Below are 22,353 nucleotides of genomic sequence, written 5' to 3'. Positions count from 1 at the left end.
TGAGGGTGAAGGGGGTTGGATTTGGGGACACCATGTTGGAAGTAGGACACAGAGATTCCAAGTGGTTTCCTTGAGTGCTCTAATATGGAGAGGTTTGGTAACAAGGGAGGGAGGAGTAAGGCCCAGACCAGTGGATCCATCTCTAAGTTGCCTGATCAGCCATTGTCTTCCATGAACATGAGCGTACGAGCAATGGGAGCTACTGAAGCTGCGAAAATTTGCAGCAGTGGCGGCGGCGGTGGCGGCGGCCATGGAGTGGCTACATGGCCTGAGAGAAGGGTCTTTTCTCCCCAGCACTTGTACAGCATCGTGCTTCACAGCCCAGGTACTTGTGCTATATGTTGATTTTCAAGATTTGGCCAAGAAACTTTTAAAATATTGTTTGGAAGCATTTTTAGGCTTTGATGAGTTACTCTGCCTACTTCATACATACCTTGTTGGTCCTGGCTTTGACTGAAATGTTCATGTGTAATTTCCACATTCTGTCTCTACTTTCCACCTTGCTGCCGCTTTTGGAAATAATTGGTTTTTCATCACAAATCATGCAGGGATCAGCTTACTGTGATTCAGTGTGACAAAGTATTTGGGAAATTTAAAACCTACTGAATAGGAGGAAGGTGACAATAATACTTCTTTCCCCCTGTTTCCTTGACCACTTGAGCTGCACTGCATGGCCTGGGTTCTCAAGACACACACATGAATCATAAATGACATTTTAAAGATTTTGGTGAGGTTGGATTATTGGCTTCATACAGTTTGAAGAGAATTTTAGTGTGCCATAAATAGTTTAAAGGCAAACCAAAATTATAGGATAGAAAAGACTGCACCAAACAAGCCTCAAATCAAATATAATTCTGAGTAAGAAGGAAAGGGAAACATTTTATTTTTTCCTTTTACTGTCTGCTGAACTTTGCCATTTTAGACTTGCTAAATAAAAATCCCCTCTGCACAAGCTATTTTTCATTTTCCATACTTTTATTAATCCCACATCTTTTCTGACAGCTGGATGTGGGCCTCTGGTGACATGCAGTTTTATATAACTAAGGCCTTCATAAAGGCATTGAATCTGGGAAGTGGATCATCCTTGAGGTCCAAAAATCTCAGGCGTTTGAGTTGTGTTTGTACCTGTTTCAACCATATTCCCTCCTTCAGCCATCTGTGTCCTAAGGGGAAGTGGGGTTTTCATGAGATGTCTTGAGTGTTTTTAGTAAATCATTTTCTTCTCTGGCCATTATCTTCTTCATTCTGTTACTAAATTAACTTAATGGTTTTGATGACTGTGTACCTCTGTGAGTCCTCAGCTGTATTCTTACCCAGGGTATGTACAAACAAACTTTGACAAAGCAGAGAAAATTAAAAAGAAAATAGCAGATTTTTTTTGGTACTGCTAGCCTTAGAGACTGAAGTTTTTTATCACTCTATATAATAGATAGAGATAGTGCAAGTGTTTCCTCTCGGTCCTGCTAATGGTCCTCAGTGTTTTTTTGGAAATAGCTCTGTAGGTTGGGGGTCATTCAGTCTTAATGCCATTCAAGCCTTGACCTCTCTGCTCAGACAGCATGATTAAGTCGATGGGCGCTGAGGATGCTGAGCAGCTCCCAGGATGAAAACATGGTATATAGATACCTCAGCTAAAGGCACTGGACTGAGCCCAACTTATTTCACATGGGCCATCCAAGGGTAATAACTCTTGTTCATTTTTAAGCAGGCTAGAAGTGGTGCGAGCTGCAGGGACATGTTGTCCGCTGCTTCCTGCAACTCCCATTGGCTGAGAATGGCGAATTGCGGCCACTGGGAGCTGCTGGCGGCCATGCCTGTGAACGGTCAATGTAAACACTGTCTCGTGGCCCTCTAGTGGATTACTCTGAAGGGCTGTGTGCGGCCCGCGAGCCACATGTTGCCCACCACTGATCTAGAAAGAGAACACATAGAGGTAAGACTGATACCATCATTGTCTCACCTTTGTCCTTTTTCCCCAAGCTGCTTTGTTTGTGTCCATCTTCATTGAGATTATTTTTTCCTAAACTGCCTTGATTCTATATTTTAAATATATACTTGAATGTGAATGTTTTGGAACTTTATACATAAAGAAAATCCATTGAGTCTATTTCTTGTATTTGCCATTTGATTTTGCCTTTTCCAGCAATTTCTTATTTTTAACGGCAACATCATAGAATTCTAAACAGGAATAGCTGAGGTTGCATATAATGCAAAGCACACTTTTGATCACTTCAACACCTGGGCGATTCGTCTCGTCCGTCCAAAGGTTTGGTGGTGGGTGGGCAGACTGCTGTATTTTCAACAGTTTTGATCTGTTATCGCTTAAACTACGGAATTAGGAACACTGCAGCATCTTTAGCTTGACACATTTTTAACATTAGATTCCCAGTGTATTCTGATAATAATGCAAATCTTTAGACCCACATAAAAAGAAACTGGCCGATTTAAATTATTTTTCTGGCAACTGGCAAATCCATAAAATATCCGACCAGGCTGGTCAAATTCCGGCCAGGTGGTAACCCTACATCCCGGCTATGATGAAGCGGCTTTAAGGAACTCCCTTGCTCCCTGGTGCACAACCAGCACTACAGGAGTGTGGAAGAACTTCCACAGAGGCCTTGTTCTCCCTTCCACGTATATGGGCGGGGAGTGGTCAGACCTTGGCAGTATACCAGGGGAAGTAGTCTGTACAAGCATAGGGCTGATGCAGATTACTTCCCCTGAGGCGAAGGGGAAACCAGGAACTAGATTGTGACCTTCAGAGTCCTGGTCCGCTCCTGGGACAGTGCGGCTATGTGCTGCTCCTTACAAAGGGCTTGTGGCAAAGCCATGACTGAGCATACTATTGATTGTGGGGATTTTGAATTAAACAAATGAGTACTGTTCATGTTTCTTATTTAGCTACTTCAAGTGGTAACAAATAGTTCAAGTAATTACTTCTAAGCTTCTGTATTTGTAGAAAATGGGTATTTTGTCAATACTGACTTGTGCCAATATCTATATGTGGGTTTGTTTTCTGTGAATATGGACATCCTGTAGTTGCTCCTAGAACGAATCATTACTGTTCAAAAGTAGATAAGGAAAGGGTATACCGGTCATTCATAACTGCCTTTTTAAAAGTGAGGATTCTGCTGTTCCTTTGAGGGATCTGGCCTTTGTTGTCACATTGCATAGATTTCAGACTTCAGCCCATGACTGTGGAAGTGGGAGAGTGGAAGGAAGCCTTTCAGCGGTACTTTAGAAGGGGGACCCAGGCCGTATTACAATGATGTGTCCTTTCCTGCGTGGAAAGTGGTGCCCATGCTGGCAAGGCCCATTCTGATTTATTTTGTTATTAATATTTTGTAATATGGTGCCTTAACATTTATTTCCAGGCTGCAGGTTTACAAAAAGAGAGAGAGGAATTCACTCTTCCTTTCCCACATATTATAAATGAATCTGTGTATGATCACACAAGGCATGGAGTGACTGATTTCAGAGAGTGGGAAAAGCTCTGAGACTCGATCAATCAATTCCTTTCTTTCTTTCGACTGCAGATCAGAACAAGGGCTCTGGCTAGACTGGTTTAGGAAATATACTCTGCCTCTGGCAGTTCAAGAAATCTGGCAACACAGGGCTAGGTTCTCAGCTGGTATAAATGGATGTTGCTCCATTAACTTCTCTAACCAAACTAACATCAATATTTTAAAATTCTGGTATCTGAACTTAGGCACCTATGACCACATTTTCAAAAAATAATATATCCAGTGTGTATATAACATTTGCACAAGAAAGTGCAGGCTGAGCACTCATTATGCTCTTGTCTGCAAAATGGATAACTGTGCAATTGCATGTGTGTGGTAGATGTAATTGGTAGCAGGACAGGTACAGTACACATCTCTGTGATGAAATATAGGTAATTTGGTGTATTAGTTCCTTTGAATTTAGTTCTATTTCACTATTGTATATCATGGAATCGTAGAAATGTAGGGCTGGAAGGGGGCCTCAAGAGGTCATCAATCCTACCCCCGTGCCCTGAGGCAGGACCATGTAAAAGTAGACCACCTCTGACAGGTGTTTGTCCAACCTGTTTTTAAAAACCTCCAATGACAGAGATTCCAGAACCTCTCTTAGAAGTCTAGTCCAGAGCTTAACTACCGCTATAGTAGAAAGCTTTTCCTACTATCTAACCTAAATCTTCCTTGCTGGAGATTAAGTCCATTACTTCTTATCCTACCTCCAGTGGACATGGAGAACAATTGATCACCGTTGTCTAGTCTATATAATAACCCTTGACATATCAGAAGACTGTCATTAGGTTTCCCCCATAAGTCTCCTTTTCTCAAAACTAAACGTGCAAATTTCTTTTAACCCTTTCCTCAGAGGTCAGGTTTTCAGAATCTTTTAACATTTTTATTCTCTCCTGGACTGTCTCCAGTTTGTTCACATCTTTCCTATATGTATGTTTGTTTTTCAATTAATAAGACTTTTTTCAGCAGGAATATACATATTTTCTCAGATCCTCCCATTCTGCCCTTTCTTGGTTTGTGGTTTCCTTTACTTACATCAATGGAAAATGACTCTTCAGTCTCTGAGAAGTGATTGTACATGATAAAGAGATGTAGCACAGACAAGTAACCTTCATAAATATAATGAGTAATATTTTGGACTCTGAGTCTGGTTTATCATAAAAAGGGAAATGAACTATGTTATAACAAATAGCCAGAAAAGATGCACCTAGGTTCTGCAAAGCTTTGTTAAAAAATAAACAAACTGTAAAATCTTTTAAAAGTCTTAGGGCTTGTCTACACTGTTGCTTAAGTCGATGTAATTTACGTTGCTCAGGGGTGCGAAAGACCCACCCTCTGAACAACGTAAGTTACATTGACTTAAAGGAGTGTCCACACTTCACTGAGGTGGAGTAATTACATCAATGGGCAAGAGCTCTCCCGTCTTCACCAGATGTGCTACATTGGCATAGCTGCATCAATGCAGTAGGTCAGCCGTGAACACAAGCCCTTCGAGAATACTTTAAACTCCTGCATGCCATTCTTTGGGGGGACAAAATCTAGAAATCTGATAGCACTGTCAGTGTTTAATAATGGTCTTTTAGATTCTTGACTAAGCAACAATGGTGTTAAAATATAAATCATTTAAGAAGTTCAGTCATTTTAATAGATCGTGCCAGCTTTTGCTGTATAAACTGATTCTACCCTAGGCATGCATTGCAGTTGTGCCTGTGGTCTTTCATTAAAAACCCCAGCATGTTACCCACATTGTGCAGCAGTCCCCAAGTTTTGATGGAAGATACTGCTATTTGGCTGTACTGCAGTTTGATCTTAGGGCTCTGTGCCCTGTAGCTAATTAAACACACTGGGAATTGAAGGGGCATGATGGGAGAAGGCATCAGGGTTTTGACCTGTAAAACAATACAGTGGTTAGGGTCAGAAAATCTGAACTTGCAGCACCAATGAGATTAAATATAGCTATTTATTGTGATCTCAGCGCACTCAGGGTGGCTCTCTGAGGCTTTTGCTTAAGCAAGAGGGGGTGGGGAAGAAAGCCTTCAGGATTTTAGAAATGACATTGAGAGGACATTTAATGTGTTGTTCTAACTAGAACTGGGCAAAATGCTGATTTTTCGGTTCCCTGGTAGTTAAAAAAAAATTGGTTTGAGTTGAACAAAACATTTTATTAAACCTGAAATTAAACATTTTGCTTTGGGTACTTTTAATAAAACCAAAGTAAATTAAGGGCTAGATTCACAAAACATAGCGGAGGAGGAGGTGATGGTAGTGGTGGGTCTTTCTTAACATCTCCTGTTTAAGTTGTTCCACTTTGTATGAAATAATTAAGTATTCATTGAACCAGACAGAGAGAGTGACTATGACTCTATAGCCTGGTGATTAGGACATTCACCTGGAGAGGTGTGTGGAGGGAAACCTGGGTTTGTAGAGAAACAATGCCTTAACATGATGCTAGGGAGACAGCTGTTGGAGATAGCCCCTTATGGGTGATATGTAAAACCAACTTCCTGATTATAATTGATTGGAATTTTTTTTATTTCTCTGCAAATTTAGACCAAACCAAACAAACAAATCTTTAATTAATAACCCCAAACCTTGTGGCAAAAAAATGGGGGGGGGGAGGAATTGGGTTTCCATCTAAAAAACAAAACAAAATAGTTTTTCAATGAAAAGTTAAAAATTTCCATGGAAAACAGATTTTTTTGTGACAAAATTGTTTAGTCAAAAACCATATTTTCTTGTGAAAAACAGTTTAAACAGAAAATTTTCACCCAGATCTAATCCTGATCAGCTGTGGTCACCGGAGATTCCAAAGCATTTTCGTAAGAGTAACAGTGTTGTTCATTCTGTTGTCTTTGACTAATTTGATTCTGTCTACTTACTTTCCCTTGTAGTTTCAATAGAGTAAATTATTCTTTCTTTCCACTGCTATGTAGTATAGCTGATGCAGAATTCCCTCTAGAGAGGATTTCTTTTCATTGGTGGGAGAAATAACCCACACACTTCCCGAGACCACTTAGAAATTAATGAGTCTGCTCTATAGCCTTACCTAAGAGGCCTCTGGCTTTTAGCTCATGCAGTAGAGGTTCCTGCACTAGGCTCCAGAGGTCTCAGGTTCAGTCCTGCCCATCAACGAGCAGGGTCTGTCAGCGTTGCAGATGATCTGTAAAGTATTTTGAGATCCTTCTGGTTGAAGGATCTTAAAATTTGGTCAGTTTTCTTGCACAGTTTTATAAAAGATGCTGCAGAGAGAACATAGAGAAAGTGGAGAGTACACAGAAGAGCAACTAGGATGGTGAGAGATTTGCATTGAAATTGATAGGCTCTGAGGCTAAATTCAGGGAGTTAAATATATATTGTACTATCTGGATTATAGGGGATACGATTATGATATGTGATTCTATATGAGGAGGGAGAGGAATTTCATTAGTTAGCAAAGCCTTGGCTGGGATGATTTAGTTGGTGTTGGTCCTGCTTTGAGCAGGGGATTGGACTAGATGACGACCTGAGGTCTCTTCCAACCCTAATATACTATGATTCTATGAAAAGTAAGACAAGAAATAATGGAATTAATAGTAGTAACTGGGTTTTCAGGACCTGTGTCAATGTTTTATTAATGTTTAATTCAAGTCCCTTTTAATGAAGGTTATTTTTACCTCATTATCATTTGATCAGAGAAAACCAATTCAATGTGTTTTCATTACTTTTATTCAAGACCATAAACAACTACGAGGTAACGAACTTATTATATTTCTCTAAAGTTCTAAACAATATGAAAATTAGATTGAGGTTACAATGTAAATCAAGTTAGTCAAATCAAGGAGTTAACAATAATACAAATTAAAATTGTTAACTAAAAAGAAAACAATTTGAGACCAATAATTGCTCAGACAAATTGCATGAGCACATTCAGCAATCAAATTATAAAGTTAACATAATGACTGAATGGTGTACTTAGTCTTTCTGCCTCTGTGGAGTTGATTTAGCAGCTTATACTTTCCTTTGTGGAAATAATGTGTTAAGGTTAGATTCCTTTTCATACCCAGGGTGACATCGAGTGATCTGCTTGGAACCTAGGTTAATTGATGCCCAGTGGTAACTTGTACTATGGACTTATATGCATCCGCTATAACTGGTCTCTCTCTTTCTCTCTCTCTCTCACAGACACAGACAGACACACACACCCTAAACTATAACTGCACTACTTTGACTAACTCCGTCATTTTTATTCCAATGCAATAACACTAAAAGTGGTTTTTATTCATTATTAAAAGACCTAGTCCACTCCTAGACCCAGCTGATACCTTTATAATGGTTGAGCTACTTTATCTATTATGTTACAGCTCAGACAATTGACTGATGTTATGATACTTTATATGATCTTCTTTATTACTATCTCACAGCTAAATACATGGTGGAACAGCTTGTTTAGCATAAATAGTGAACACATATTTCAAGGGACCATTTCAAGTGGCCACTTTACCTTGAATGGTCCCTTGAAATATGTGTTAACTGCTTATGCTAAACAATCTGTTCCATCTTGTATTTAGCTGTAACCCTTTCAGTACATTTCCTAGACCTGAAGAAGAGCTCTGTGTACCTCAAAAGCTTGTCTCTCTCTCTCACCAACAGAAGTTGGTCCAATAAAAGATATTACCTCACTCACCTCATCTCTCAAAGTTGTACTGTCATTTTGTTTTTATTGCTACTTGACTTTTTCTTTTGGACAAATATAGAAACAATTAAAGAGAATGAACTGGCAAGTTAATATTATACTTCTTTACTTCCTGCAGCTGGGATGCAAATACAGCCCTTTGCTTTCCGTTTTTATTTCTTTTCTTAAATTTCTCTGGAATTTATTGGTGTTTGTTTAATTTTTCTTTAAGGGTGAAAAATCAATAAAAAACAAAAATGAAGGGCAGCTGGCATGGGGGCAGAGGTGTCTGGAATTCCCGGTGGCTGGGGCATGGCGGAAAGGACAGGGAGGGTTACTCACAATGTGACAGTCAAGGAAGCCTTCTGCTTCCTGCAGCAGTCAGGTGGTCTTGGCTGCTGGGGCCTGGCTTCCTGCCCTTTTCGCTCCTCCACTGTGCAGAGGAAGCAGACAGGAACCATGCTGAAGGGCCAGCATCAGGAAGGGAGAATCATAGAATCATAGAATATCAGGGTTGGAAGGGACCTCAGGAGGTCATCTAGTCCAACCCCCTGCTCAAATCAGGACCGATCCCCAATTAAATCATCCCAGCCAGGGCTTTGTCAAGCCTGACCTTAAAAACTTCTAAGGAAGGAGATTCCACCACCTCCCTAGGTAACGCATTCCAGTATTTCACCACCATCCTAGTGAAAAAGTTTTTCCTAATATCCAACCTAAATCTCCCCCACTGCAACTTGAGACCATTACTCCTTGTTCTGTCATCTGCTACCACTGAGAACAGTCTAGATCCATCCTCTTTGGAACCCCCTTTCAGGTAGTTGAAAGCAGCTATCAAATCCCCCCTCATTCTTCTCTTCCGTAGACTAAACATCCCCAGTTCCCTCAGCCTCTCCTCATAAGTCATGTGTTCCAGTCCCCTAATCATTTTTGTTGCCCTCCGCTGGACTCTTTCCAATTTTTCCACATCCTTCTTGTAGTGTGGGGCCCAAAACTGGACACAGTACTCCAGATGAGGCCTCACCAGTGTTGAATAGAGGGGAACGATCACTGGCAATGCCCCTCGATCTACTGGCAATGCCCCTAGTATACATCCCAAAATGCCACTGGCCTTCTTGGCAACAAGGGCACACTGCTGACTCATATCCAGCTTCTCGTCCACTGTAACCCCTAGGTCCTTTTCTGCAGAACTGCTGCTGACCCATTCAGTCCCTAGTCTGTAGCGGTGCATTGGATTCTTCCGTCCTAAGTGCAGGACTCTTGTTGAACCTCATCAGATTTCTTTTGGCCCAATCCTCCAATTTGTCTAGGTCCCTCTGTATCCTATCCCTACCCTCCAGTGTATCTACCTCTCCTCCCAGTTTAGTGTCACCTGCAAATTTGCTGAGGGTGCAATCCATGCCATCCTCCAGATCATTTATGAAGATATTGAACAAAACCAGCCCCAGGACCGACCCTTGGGGCACTCCACTTGGTACCGGCTGCCAACTAGACATGGAGCCATTGATCACTACCCGTTGAGCCCAAAAATCTAGCCAGCTTTCTATCCACCTTATAGTCCATTCATCCAGCCCATACTTCTTTAACTTGCTGGCAAGAATACTGTGGGAGACCGTATCAAAAGCTTTGCTAAAGTCAAGGAATGGTCTAGGCTGGGACTTCCAGCAAGGGGGGAAGGAAATTCCCCTTCTTTGACCCCTGTACCAATATGCCAATAGATTGTTCAGCCCAGGAGGGGTAAGAAGAGGAATTATGGACCAGCAAGAATGAAAATATTGTGTGTCCCTGAAAGTGAACACTCTGCTCAAACAGGGGAAGACATAGTATGAGGCTGCTGGATATCTGGTTTGTTTTGTTAGACTTTTTATCTACACCCCTGAAAGGGCTGAAAGGCTAAATTGTTTAAAAACACAAGAGTCAACCAGCTTGGGGAAATTGAGGAGGCAGTGAAGTCTGATGCCAGATCAGACAAAACCTTGTTAAAGAGCCACTGAATAAAAAAATAATTTTAAATGTGGTCTAAATTTGACCTCTCTCTTTGTTTTTATCAGATTTCAACCACTAAAGTGCCTTGGTAATGCATTGTCTGACAATCTAGCCAACTTTCTATCCACCTTATAGTACATTCATCCAGCCCATACTTCTTTAACTTGCTGACTGTTCCTGATCACTTTCCTCTCCTCTAAGTGCTTCAGAATTGATTCCTTGAGGACCTGCTCCATGATTTTTCCAGGGACTGAGGTGAGGCTGACCGGCCTGTAGTTCCCAGGATCCTCTTTCTTCCCTTTTTTAAAGATGGGCACTACATTAGCCTTTTTCCAGTCGTCCAGGACTTCCCCCGATTGCCATGAGTTTTCAAAGATAATGGCTAATGGCTCTGCAATCACATGTGCCAACTCCTTTAGCACTCTCGGATGCAACACATCTGGCCGCATGGACTTGTGCACGTCCAGCTTTTCTAAATAGAAGAAGTGAAGAAGGCTGCACCCTGTGAGTCTGATATCCCTGTCAGAGAGAACCCCCTTTTCCCCCCGGCCCTGGGATCAGGAGAACATTCTGTCTGGCAAGGGGACTCAATACTCATGGGATGCAGCATTTAGGGTTACCATACGTCTGTATTTTCCCGGACACGTCCAGGGGAAGGGGTGGATTTGGGGCAGGGCTGGGGGCAGGGGGCGCGAGCAAGTACCTCCCCAACCCCTCCCCTCCCCCCCCCCGTGGAGTGTCCTCTTTTTTGAATGTTCAAATATGGTCACCCTAGTAGCGTTCCACTCTGAGGGCCCGTTGCTGCAGTGGTCAGGTGGTCTCAGGTCCCAGGACCTGGTTCCCTTCCTGTCTCTCTCCAAGAAATTCCCAGGTCCTGCAAAAGCCAAAATTCAGATGAAAACTGTAAAATCCAAATACTAGCTTTTTCAATAGCCGGGGATTTTTCCGAGAAACATCGGTAAATACTGAAAACAAAGGGACTTGGCTATTAAAGTCACTGTTGCTTCTGAAAGTTCCTGATTATTCACATTGTTGGCATCCAGCACTGCTAACTGTTAGATAGCTTCACTGGACTTATAAATCCACATGAAATGAGAGTGCTTGCTAGAGGCCTATTCTTCCACCTCAAGGCTGACTAGTCAAGTGTACAGAACATTAAAAGCCAGGTATGATATGGGAAATAAAGAGTAAACAGAATTCTGAGAAACAGTTACCATTCAGTCAGCACATACTCTTCTGTGCATAACAAAACACAGAAAATCTTCCTAGGCATTACCCTTGTCTCTGTGAAGCGCTGAGAGATTAAATGAAAGGTCTGCAGTAATTACAGAAGCAGAGTTGTCATGGAAGTGGAATTCATGGAAGTGATGTTGAAACCCCAATCTGGGGGAGTATTTTCAGTGACATACCTACTAATTTGCTTGACAGTAGCATTCTTTATTCAGACAGAATTTTAAAAAATGAAGTGAAACATGATTAATCAGCAACTACTAACTAAGAAGGTTGACTTTGAGGAATTTGAATTTGAGAACTTCCAACATCTGAATCACAGAAGGGGCACATGGGTTCTGAACATAAATGTTTTGACATAGAGTCTATCAGTTTTATGTTTACATTACATATGCCGTTTGTCATGGGCTCCATTTAAACCGTTGTTCTAACTAGTTATCTTCCAATGTTAAAGGTTTTATGACTTCTGTAGTACAACTTTTAATTAGCTTGTCACCATACTAACCATCACACACTTTTGCCTGCCTATCCACCTGTTGTATCTTGTCATAATCCTAGACTGTGATCTGGGGCAACATAATGCATCCGTGATCAGGGCCCAATAGGTGCTGCAGTTGTATAAAGAATAAATAAGTAATAGGAGGAATGAGACTGGGGCATTCTGTGGCTTGATATTTCAGCATTTCCAGGAAAAACGATACCTTTTAAATTGTTTGCAGCACGGATTCTGATCACATGTATGTTTATCTAAGATACTTTCCATAAAGCAGTCATTGAATCTAGTGAAATAGTCACCAGAACTATAACAAGCAATCTGCTTTCAAGTGATAAGGCTTTCCTGTGCCTACTTACTTGTGTTGCTGTCTACCGCATAATTTAGCAAACTGGCAATGCATGTGATATCTGTGCTATAACATTTTTCTTCTGATTATTTTCCTCTCTCCCTCTTTTCTATACAGATGTTCTTATTCACCCCATGGAGCCTATGCCCAAAGCAAACTTGCCCTTGTATTGTTTACCTATCGACTACAGCATCTCATAACTTCAGATGGGAACCATGTGACAGCTAATGTAGTAGACCCTGGAGTAGTGAACACTGAGCTCTACAAAAATGTCTGTTGGGCTACAAAAGTGGTCAAGTGGATGACAGCATGGCTATTTTTCAAGGTACATGATTATTTTAATGATTTCGGTGTCATGTTTTTGCATTGCTAGAGCTGCAGTCTGTGCAGGACTACAGAGACTTTCAGGCTTATCATTTATGTGTTTTATTTATTATGATAGTTTCAGTCCTGATAAAGTGCACAGAACAAATAAAGTCAGTCTCTGCCTCAGAGAACTTATTTAGACGATGGAGAAAGGACAAGACACAGCGTGAGATCAAGAGGAAGGCATTACTGTCTCTTTGTTTGTAGTTACACATATGAATACTCCTGGGGGAATTCTGCACCAAAAAATTAAAAATTCTGCACACAATATTTTAAAATTCTGCATATTTTATTTGTCAAAATAACACAATATAATCACTCCAGTTTCAACTATTCTTATAATTTATCAGGTATGTCAACAATACACACAACAACAAAAAAGATTCCCCCAGGAGCAGAGTGTTAAATAAACCCCTAAGACAACCCAGTTCCAGGCGGCGTTTGCTGGAGGGAGCTGCATGGGGCACCCAAAGCACAGACATCTGCACCTCTCTCCCCCCTCAGAACCCAGCCATGGGGCACCCCCAGATCCCAGACACCCACACCTCCTTCTCTTTCCCCCAGAGCCCAGCCTTAGGGAACCCCTCACCCCCCGGCCCAGACACTTACACCTCCAGAGCCTTTACGTCCCACCCTCACAGCTTCTTTACTATCCCACCATGGGACGTTGTGTGGTACGACCCTGCCCATCCCTCACCCTTTGCCCTCTCCAGTCCCCAGGAGAATGAGGATCAAGCCAGGCAGCCAGAGCTTGCAGCCTCTATCCCCCCAGTCTGTTTACTTCACTCACTGCAAGCTGGGCTCTGAAGAGTCCAGCAGCCCCAAGTGGAAGCCAGCAGCTCTGCAGCCCTAGTTATGCAGGGAAAACATGGAATTCTGTGCAAATTCTGCATTGCGCAATGGTACAGAATTCCCCCAGGAGTAATATGAATTATTTGTACACGCAAATTATCATTACACCCAAAGAAAAAAATTAGTTTAGTGTAAGCTTATGGAATGACTTGCTAACATGGAGGCCCAAATATGCAAAATGCTCTCATAAAGCACCTTCCACATCCGATCACATTCTGAGAACCAGAGGCAAGCTCTAATGGCAGTGTGTGTTCTACTTGCTTATGTGATGGTGTCCATCACACTGGACGGCACTATGCAAGCACTATGTTATGTACAGGAGAGTGGAAGGAAGAGAGAGGCAGGACAAATGCAAAACGATGTGGCTCTCTTTTGAATGCATGCTTCCAGTTGCATGTTGTCTTCTAGGCCTGATCTATGCTGGAAAAGTTGCAGCTGTGTGACTAAGTTGATTTAAAATCGATCTTGTTACACTGGTGCAAACCCCTAATGAAGATGCACTTAAACCAGTTCAAATGTCACTGAAATCCATCTTTGTTAGGGGTTTGCACTGGTGTAACTACATCAATTTTAAATTGGTTTAATTACACTGGTACAAATTTTCTAATATAAACAAAAGAGCTGTGAAGAGAGAATTTTCTGCTTGTGACTCATCCCACGGCTTTGCAGGTAGGATTGGGTTAAGTGAACTAAGCCTGATTCCAATGGAAAAGTTTGTTTTCCAAATTAAAATGAACCACTTTAGATGATCTAGGAACAGATCCTCAGTCCCACAAAATAAAATAATTTAAAACTTTGATATGGAAATAGTGTTAGTTTTAATGTTTTATAAAGGGCCTGGAGTCTGAAGGAACTGCTGTAGAAACAAAATATAAACAAATAAAACCATGTTTTAGAAACACTTTATAGTGTTTTTTAAGTATAGTGTTTATTTTTTCACTTGCATACTGCTAGCAAAAATTGTAAGGGGAACACTTGTATGAAATGCAACACAACATTCTAAAAGAATTTCATTTTGCTACATTTCATGTCTTGTCTGCCATTTCTTTTCAAAGTGCCAGACTCCAGTTTTGTTGTTTGTTTCCTTCCTACCTCACTTGCTAACATTAATTTTCTTTAAGGTGTTTAAGTACAGCTCAGCGTTCCGTGCAGAGTCACAGCAAAAATTCTCTTTCTCAGAAAGGAAATAAGATATCTTATTGTTTGCAGCACTCAGTGCCACTCAGCTTTATTGTTGTGTCAAGGGACTCATTTTGGTACTATATTGACGATATTTAGAAACTAAATAGGATGTCACTAAACACATAAAGTGAGTTTGGATTTATCACAAAAGGGAATTGAGTACTTACAGCTGTAATAGTAATGCTTCCTGCAGTCCCTCATTCCCTCTTATTCCTTATAGGAAATGCCAGTCTAAAAAAAATCTGCTCCTTCTTGTATTTAGCAGTGCATTCTGAGTTACAGAGTAACAGCCGTGTCAGTCTGTATTGGCAAAAGGAAAAGGAGGACTTGTGGCACCTTAGAGACTAACCAATTTATTTGAGCATAAGCTTTTGTGAGCTACAGCTCACTTCATCGGATGCATACTGTGGAAAGTGTATCCGATGAAGTGAGCTGTAGCTCACGAAAGCTTATGCTCAAATAAATTGGTTAGTCTCTAAGGTGCCACAAGTCCTCCTTTTCATTCTGAGTTAGTTTCCCAGACCTGAAGAAGAGTTCTGTGTAAGATCAAAAGCTTCTCTCTTTCACCTACAGAAGTTGGTCCAATAAAAAATATTACCTCACTCACCTTGTTCCTCTAATATCCTGAGACCAACACGGATACAACTACACTATGTAAATTTGAAAAAAAAAAAAAAAAGCAAAGCTGTCTTGTATCAATAGATGAAGGAGAGATAGTGAGTTGCTTTGAAGTGCCATACTCACAGAGTCTGAAATGAGAATCCAGCAATTGAGGGGTTGCTTTTTGAGTCAGAATGTACTTTCTTTGTTTGTAGCAATGCTGCACTTTTCCTGTAAAGCAGTGGGGGCAGAGGGAGGACAGAATAATAAAAGTTGTCTCTATGAATTTTGTCTCTCCCCCTTCATTAGCTGTCTGTACTGTACCTTACTTTACCTTCTCCTTTTTATTGCTTAATTTTTGACAACATGCTTACTTATTTGGGGCCAAATTCTGCCACTCCTTCCCACATTGAGTTGCTGCTTATTCCACATATGGTCCAATTCACTGCAGTGGGACTGTATGTACCTCCATGCAGAGAGCCAAGACAAGGGCAACATATCACTTAAGCCTTCAAAATAAATGATACGTGATAGTCTTCTGATTAGGGGTGAATTTCTCCCAGAACAGTACATGAGTAATGATGGCAGAACTGGGTCCCTTAGTTACACGCAACAAGAGTGGATATTGTTTATTTCTTTGTGGGTTTTTTCTTCCCTCCCCCAGAATTTCATTTCTGAGTTGGTAAGCGTGAGTCTGGTTTTTAGGGTTATGTGGCAACAACACATTGAACATGGGGAGGTTGTTATTAATATTAATATCGGGGTGAGCCTTTCATCCTAAAGGCTCTCAAAGCACTTTGTAAACATATACAGGAATTCCGTCATCCACTGTAACCTGACACTGATGGATGTACACCCGGCCCAAATAGCTCCCAGACAGGAATTACGGAATGGTTTTGTCCCCTCTTACATTCTCTCCTTTTGTTTGTCGCCATTTTGTTTTATTCCATTTAAGGGCCCAGAAGGTCAAATAGAAAACATCCAGCTTACTGTATTACTATCTTCACTAGCATTAAATCCACTTCTTTTACATCTATGAGCCCAAACTTCTGAAGAGACAAATATCTCCTGTGAGGTGCCAGCCACACTCAGCTCATCACCTCCCAGGAGACCCTCAGCACTTTGCAGCTACAGACCCTGACCTGCCTAAAACAGGTATTTATGTGCCTGATTTTAACTCTTAAGCAGCCAAGTTTAAAAATATGCCACTGCACATTCATTTACTTTTCTTTAAGTATTGACAACTCAAGCTGCTTACAGCATATGAAATGTTTTCTTCTGATTACTGAATAAAGCTCAGAAAAAATCTCCCTAACATTATTAAAAATTGCTCTCCAACATACTGCAGTGATGTGCACCACTGTAAAAGCATGGATCAGTGAGTATTACCAGCTCCTTTAATCTTATAAAAAATGCTAGATTAATGTCCACTCTCAGGTAGTGACTGAGGGACTGATCCTGAGAAGTGCTGATCATCTGCCGCTCTTATATTTTCTGTCAAGGTTGCCAGTCCCCACTGTAAAATTTCTTCTTTAAGTATCCTATTTCCAATACAGTTTATAGATTTTTTTCTTTTCCCCCTGCAGGAGGTTTCAATACATGGCCATTACCCATGTCACTGTGTGAGAGAAACCAAGTATTCCTTCTTTAAAATGTAAATTGATGTTCAGCCTTATGACTTGCTAGTAGACAAAGCCTGATAGAACTCTCTCTAGAGTTCAATCAGATGTTATCCCTTAAGAATCCGTAATGGATAATGGACTTCAGTTTAAAGGAACACAGCCCCAAACTGTAAAAGATAACAAATTAACAGGACAATAATTGACTAGTTAACAGGACTCTCATCAAACCCACAACTAAAATATAATCAATTCTGTGGTCAAACACAACCACTTCAGTGAAGGATACTAGCTGAAACTCAAGCAGAGAGGGTGATGCATTTTGTCCTCTCCAGAACTGCCTCTTCCCCTTTAGAATTTGAAAGTTGTTTCTAAATCCAAATTACCTAGTCTAATATAATAACTCCTTACAGAAGGAAATATTTGATTCTACCACTGTATGGAATCACTGAGGAGTCTCCATGATATCCACTTTCGAAAACAGTTCCACTGCATGGGATTTCATTGTGCTATGGTGGAAGAAAGGAACTAATTTCATTGCTTTCTGCACAGCTGTAAGATTCCCAAAACTCCGTATGGTGCATTTGGTTGGACTCAAATTCTTTGCCACTGGAGCTCTAGCTGCCTTCTCTCATGGTTCATCTGTCTCAGACCACCTGTATATTCCAAGGTATCCTGTAAGGATTAAACTGAGGAAGAGGTTGCCCCTCAGTTGATTGTCCGTCATAGATTTTTGTCCCATATAAATAAGAATTTCTGACTATTAAATCCAAAGCAAAGAAGAGGCTGAACATAAGCTTTCATGACCTGTATCGATTTGGGTTATTGAGAAAAGTGTAGTCAGGCATAGGGACTATAGCAGTCAGTCAGAGTGAGCTACCCCATTTCTTCCAAAACTTGAAATAAACTTAATTTTAGGGGTTTGTTTGTTTTCTTTGTTTTCTTCACTTGTTTCTAAATTATCGTTAAGAAATCTTACAAATGCTCAAGTGATGCTGGAAAACAAAATCCAAAAAAATTGGATTTATCTTTCATGCCATCAGAATTTTTGCACAAGACTTAGAATCACATTTGCTATTCAGAATGAGGCACTTTTTCCTTTTGGCACTCTGAATGTAGCAAATGCATTTCAGCTTCCTGCTTGAGGTGTTAGAAGACAAGCAAATCACCACATATTAATAGCAGCTGTACAGAATTAGAATAATTAAATTCTACAGCTGAAAGTAACAATATATCAGCATCAAAACCCACTCTCTAGGAGTGTCTGTCCCTACAATATCATGACTCTTTTTACCCTGAAATATGGCCTAAGGAAATCCAAGATAAATCTACATTTTTTTTGTACAATGTAAAATGGCTTCTGGTTAAAAGTTTGCAAGGATAAATGGATGAAAGTTATAAACAACTGAGGAGTGTATTGACAAAGCTTTAGTTTTTTATAAAAGAAGATTTTTATTGTTAACTTTTGTGTGGTAAAGGATAAACTCTCAAATTCATTTGATTTTTACCAATGCAAGTTTTTCAACATACCTGAAAAGATACAATTCCCATAGAAATCAATGAAGAAATGCTCTTTGTAGTGCCTTAATGGATGGGCAATAGTTGACAGGATATGGCATAGAGAACATTTAAAACATTACAGCAGGTGCCAAAGATTATTATCTCTTTGAAGAGAAGACACAACAAGTTCTTCTGATGGTGAAAACATTTTCATATTCAGAATTATAGAAGTTGGAGATGGGGAAGACTTACTTGATCATTTAGTCCACCCTCCTGCCAATGTGGGATTGTTTTCAATCACACATTTTCTAGTGAGTGTTCAGTCTAGTTCCAATCAGTGGGGCTTCTGCCAGAGTTGATGATGAAAGTGGATCTACAGCTAATGGAACAAGATCATTTGGAATGGATCAAATAGAGTTTCAACTTAGCATCTGAACTCAAAACGATCATTTAATGAAACTTACAGGCGGTAAGCATTTAGAAGAGACTACTCTAAACATTCCTTTGTTTCTCTGAAGAAGGATTGTGTAGAAATGCTGTATTGGAAATGCCAATTCAAATACAGCATTTTAGGAACATGGATAAAAGAACAGGGTTTGGGGTAAATCTGGATAAAATCTAGCCACAAACAAGACTCTATGGAACAGAGTTTTAAAAACAAATAAGGAATATCCATGGCTATTAGTAAATCTAAATGAGTGTCTATACAGCAAGTTAATTATTTTTTCCCTGAGGAATGCATCTCCTCATGCTTTCCCTTTCTGGTAGCAAGTGGCTCAAAAAACTAAGTTTTAGTTTCTTACTGCCTCTTTGTGCGCGTCTGTACACAGAGTGCCCTTCTCTGGGTCACTTTGTGAAACAGAGGATTTCCAGTTGCTGTTGTGTTACTTCCTCTCTCCATTCTCCAGATAGAAAGTGTTATCTTTTCTGTAGTATGTCTGGTCTCTGCTAGGTAGCCCCCAAAACAAAATGCAAGGCTATCCCTGACTTCAAGCCTCCTCCAGGATCATGCTTCTGCTCCACCACCAGGAGGACAGCTTAGTTTTTAGAGATCTGTGACATTATTCATTCAAACGACATTAACAATGCAATAGGTGTTGTGGCAACAATACTATAATTATATGTTCTCATAGTTGTGTGTGTCTAACGCCTTGCAATGCAGTGTGCTCTGGTAGAGAGCTACCATCTTTTTCAGGCAAGTTTCATTTCATTAAGACTTTATTAGAATGCTGTCCCAGTGGCCTAGTGGCAGTATTCATATTTTAATTTTTATTTAAAATGTTAGAAAAAGACACCTAGGACCTTGCAACGTGCCCTAACATCTTCAGTTAATTATACAATCCAATAAAATCCCAGCAACTTTAAAATAACCATTCCAACAGGAACTCAACATCATAGTACATATTCCAAAGCAGGAGTTTCCTAGCCTAACTCAGGCAGGGAAGCTGTAGATAGTGCTGGCCTCCAGCTCCAGAGGTAATAGAAGGTGTTTTACATTTTAATCCATTGGCCAAAGGGCAGAGAGTGGTTGCTACTAGGCTCTCCCATTAGGACAGCTGCCAGGACACCACCTGTGGAGAAGGAGAGCGAGCCACCCAGTATTCCTCTAATTGAAACATCCAGCCACAGAGAAGAGGGAGAGTATCAGCGAGTCTTCACTGCACCCCATCAGGAGGCACAACTGTGAGGCAGGGGAAAAAGCCATTGGCCTCTCACTAAAAAATCCTGTCATGCTACCCTGAGTGGAGGAGCAGTTCTGGGACAACATCATCAAAAGTAGGGAAGATGCAGAGGAATAGTTTGGATGGGGTGTGTGCAGATAGAAACTACATGAAGGTGTGGTGTGATCTACAGGTTTGCTGAGACAAGTAGGTGAGGTAATATCTTTCATTGGGCCAACTTCTGTTGGTGAGAGAGATAAGCCTGCCAGCTTACACAGAGCTACAGGTTTGCTAGCATTCGTTTGGGCACGACTTGCATAACTCACCTACTATGTTGCCACTTACACATAGTGGCAGCCAGGCCAAATTGATGCTGATAAAACTTATTCCATCTGCGTGTGCCACTTATTTGACAGAAAAAATATTTTTGGAATGTTTTGGAGAGTTACTGGCACCATTTCTCACCTCCCGCCCCGAGTCTCTGTGCCTGTAAAGCCTGGTGCCTTAGTTACCATGAATCCAAGTGTACAGGGCTCAAAGCATGACAGAAAAAAAACTCTATATGTAATCTAAAATAGCGTTTCTATAGATAAACAGACAAAACTCTGAATCTTTATCTCAGGCCTTCAAGGAGAAGCAGCAATTGCTGGGTTCCACTGGAAAGTAGAGAAATTCCCTTTTCCGGTGGTTCCAAGTTTCCATGTCTGGTCCTACAGCGCTAGCCATTAACCCTATCACTTTTGTTTAAATAGAAATATTGGTACAGGACTGAATCTAGTCCATTCTGGGCACGAGGCAGGTATAATTCAGGGTGGGGTGGGGGTAACTTCCACACTTGCAGAGGAAGGAGTAAACATTTAAATCTAGATAATACTTAATCCTGCCATGAGTGCAGAGGACTGGACTAGATGACCTCTCAAGGTCCCTTTCAGTTCTATGATTCTATGATTTTCAGGCCAAGTTGTTGTTTGTTTTTTTAAATAGTGGCTTTTTGAAGCTCTGTTGGGGCTTGGAATGCCAGATTCAGCTATCCTTGGACTTAATTTGTAGGTTGCTGCCGGTGAGGCAATCAAAGGTGAATATAAATAAATTGATCACAAGGAGATATTACACTGGTCATCCTTGAAAACTTATGCATAAACTATTCAGTGAATTCTTATGTATAACAAATAAATTTGTAAAAATTAGGCTCAGTTTGCACATGATTTGTGAACAGGAAAAAAGCTAAATTCACAAGAGGTGCTTTGACCAGCTTTCCCTGGAGTAAAGATAATATAAATTACTTGCACAGAAGATTTATTGCAAGCCCCAAACAAAAGCATTTACATTGTGACTATGTGAAAACAAAAAAGGCTACTAAAGTATTAAAAGATCAGATAGGTGGCTGAGTTAAATATATTGTAAGAAATGGCAAATAATAAGCCAAATTCTGTTCTCAGGTAAACTCACTGAAGCTCATGAAGTTTCACGGGTGTAATTAAGTACAAAATTTGGCCCAATATCTCTAGCTGTGTGTTCCAAGAGTACCATAATCCTGGGCATCCCATAGTTACAAGTAGTCAATACACATATTGGCAGGTGAGTGTTAGCTTGTCAGTTTATATGCATTATTACACTGTTCAAATATTTCCTTCAAAATATATCAGTGTCTGTAAGTCTTCACAGGGCACATAGTTACATTTGGCAGTCCCAGTTTTAGTGTTGGAAAGCGTAAGCTCACAAATGAGCTCCATTAACATGTTCCAGCTGTGTGGGAGGAAATGCAGGTCACGAATGACAGAGGATTTGCATGAGTCCTAAACAACATACAATAAAACCACAATGTGCTTGCACAGCTTCCCAGGGATGGAATTTACAATTGTGCTGGTTGTGGCTCTTTCAGACTGAGCTAGTTCTCTGTCACTGAATGAGATGGAGATGTCTCTCCCAGTCCAGTGTCCAGACATGCTTTTAAAAATTAAGAGTTGCCCAAAATGTTTGGGGTATTTTTGGTTTGCTGTCTTGAGCTATGGAGCTTGTAACCTTTGACCTAAAATCCTTTCTTCATTTTACTAATGGTTTAGCCAGGGGTGGTGCATATGTTTTGATACATGATATTATTCTGATTCTAATGTAACCTTATTCAATATCTTTGTCTGCTGAGCTTTTAGGAAGCATTGCTTTCCAAAACAACTCTGTGATATTACTTGCAGCATATTGTGTTCAGATGATTAAAGGCAGAAAGAGAGAGACTCTCAGTTTTGGAATTTAATCTGTTGAAAATAAGATGAGCCATTCAAAGTAAGTTTTAAAGAGTAGCTTTGCTCTGAAGAGTGGCTGTAAAGATGGCATTGTGGAATGCCATGTTTATTGTCCATA

General features: G+C 40.5%; 1 protein-coding gene across 2 annotated transcripts in view; it reads left to right on the top strand.

Annotated features, from left to right (window-relative positions):
• Window positions 1–22,353, top strand: part of DHRSX (dehydrogenase/reductase X-linked) — a 224,396-nt gene that overhangs the window by 174,995 nt on the left and 27,048 nt on the right. For both annotated transcript variants that reach the window (XM_073354095.2, XM_073354104.2), the window contains one exon: window positions 12,333–12,540. In XM_073354095.2, coding sequence (XP_073210196.1) covers window positions 12,333–12,540 — 208 coding nt within the window. The remainder of the gene's footprint in view (window positions 1–12,332; window positions 12,541–22,353) is intronic.

This window comes from Lepidochelys kempii, chromosome 1 (genome assembly GCF_965140285.1).
Source record: "Lepidochelys kempii isolate rLepKem1 chromosome 1, rLepKem1.hap1, whole genome shotgun sequence".
Lineage (NCBI taxonomy): Eukaryota > Metazoa > Chordata > Testudines > Cheloniidae > Lepidochelys > Lepidochelys kempii.
The sequence above is the reverse complement of the archived record's forward strand: the minus strand, read 5'-3'. Positions and strand labels throughout refer to the sequence as shown.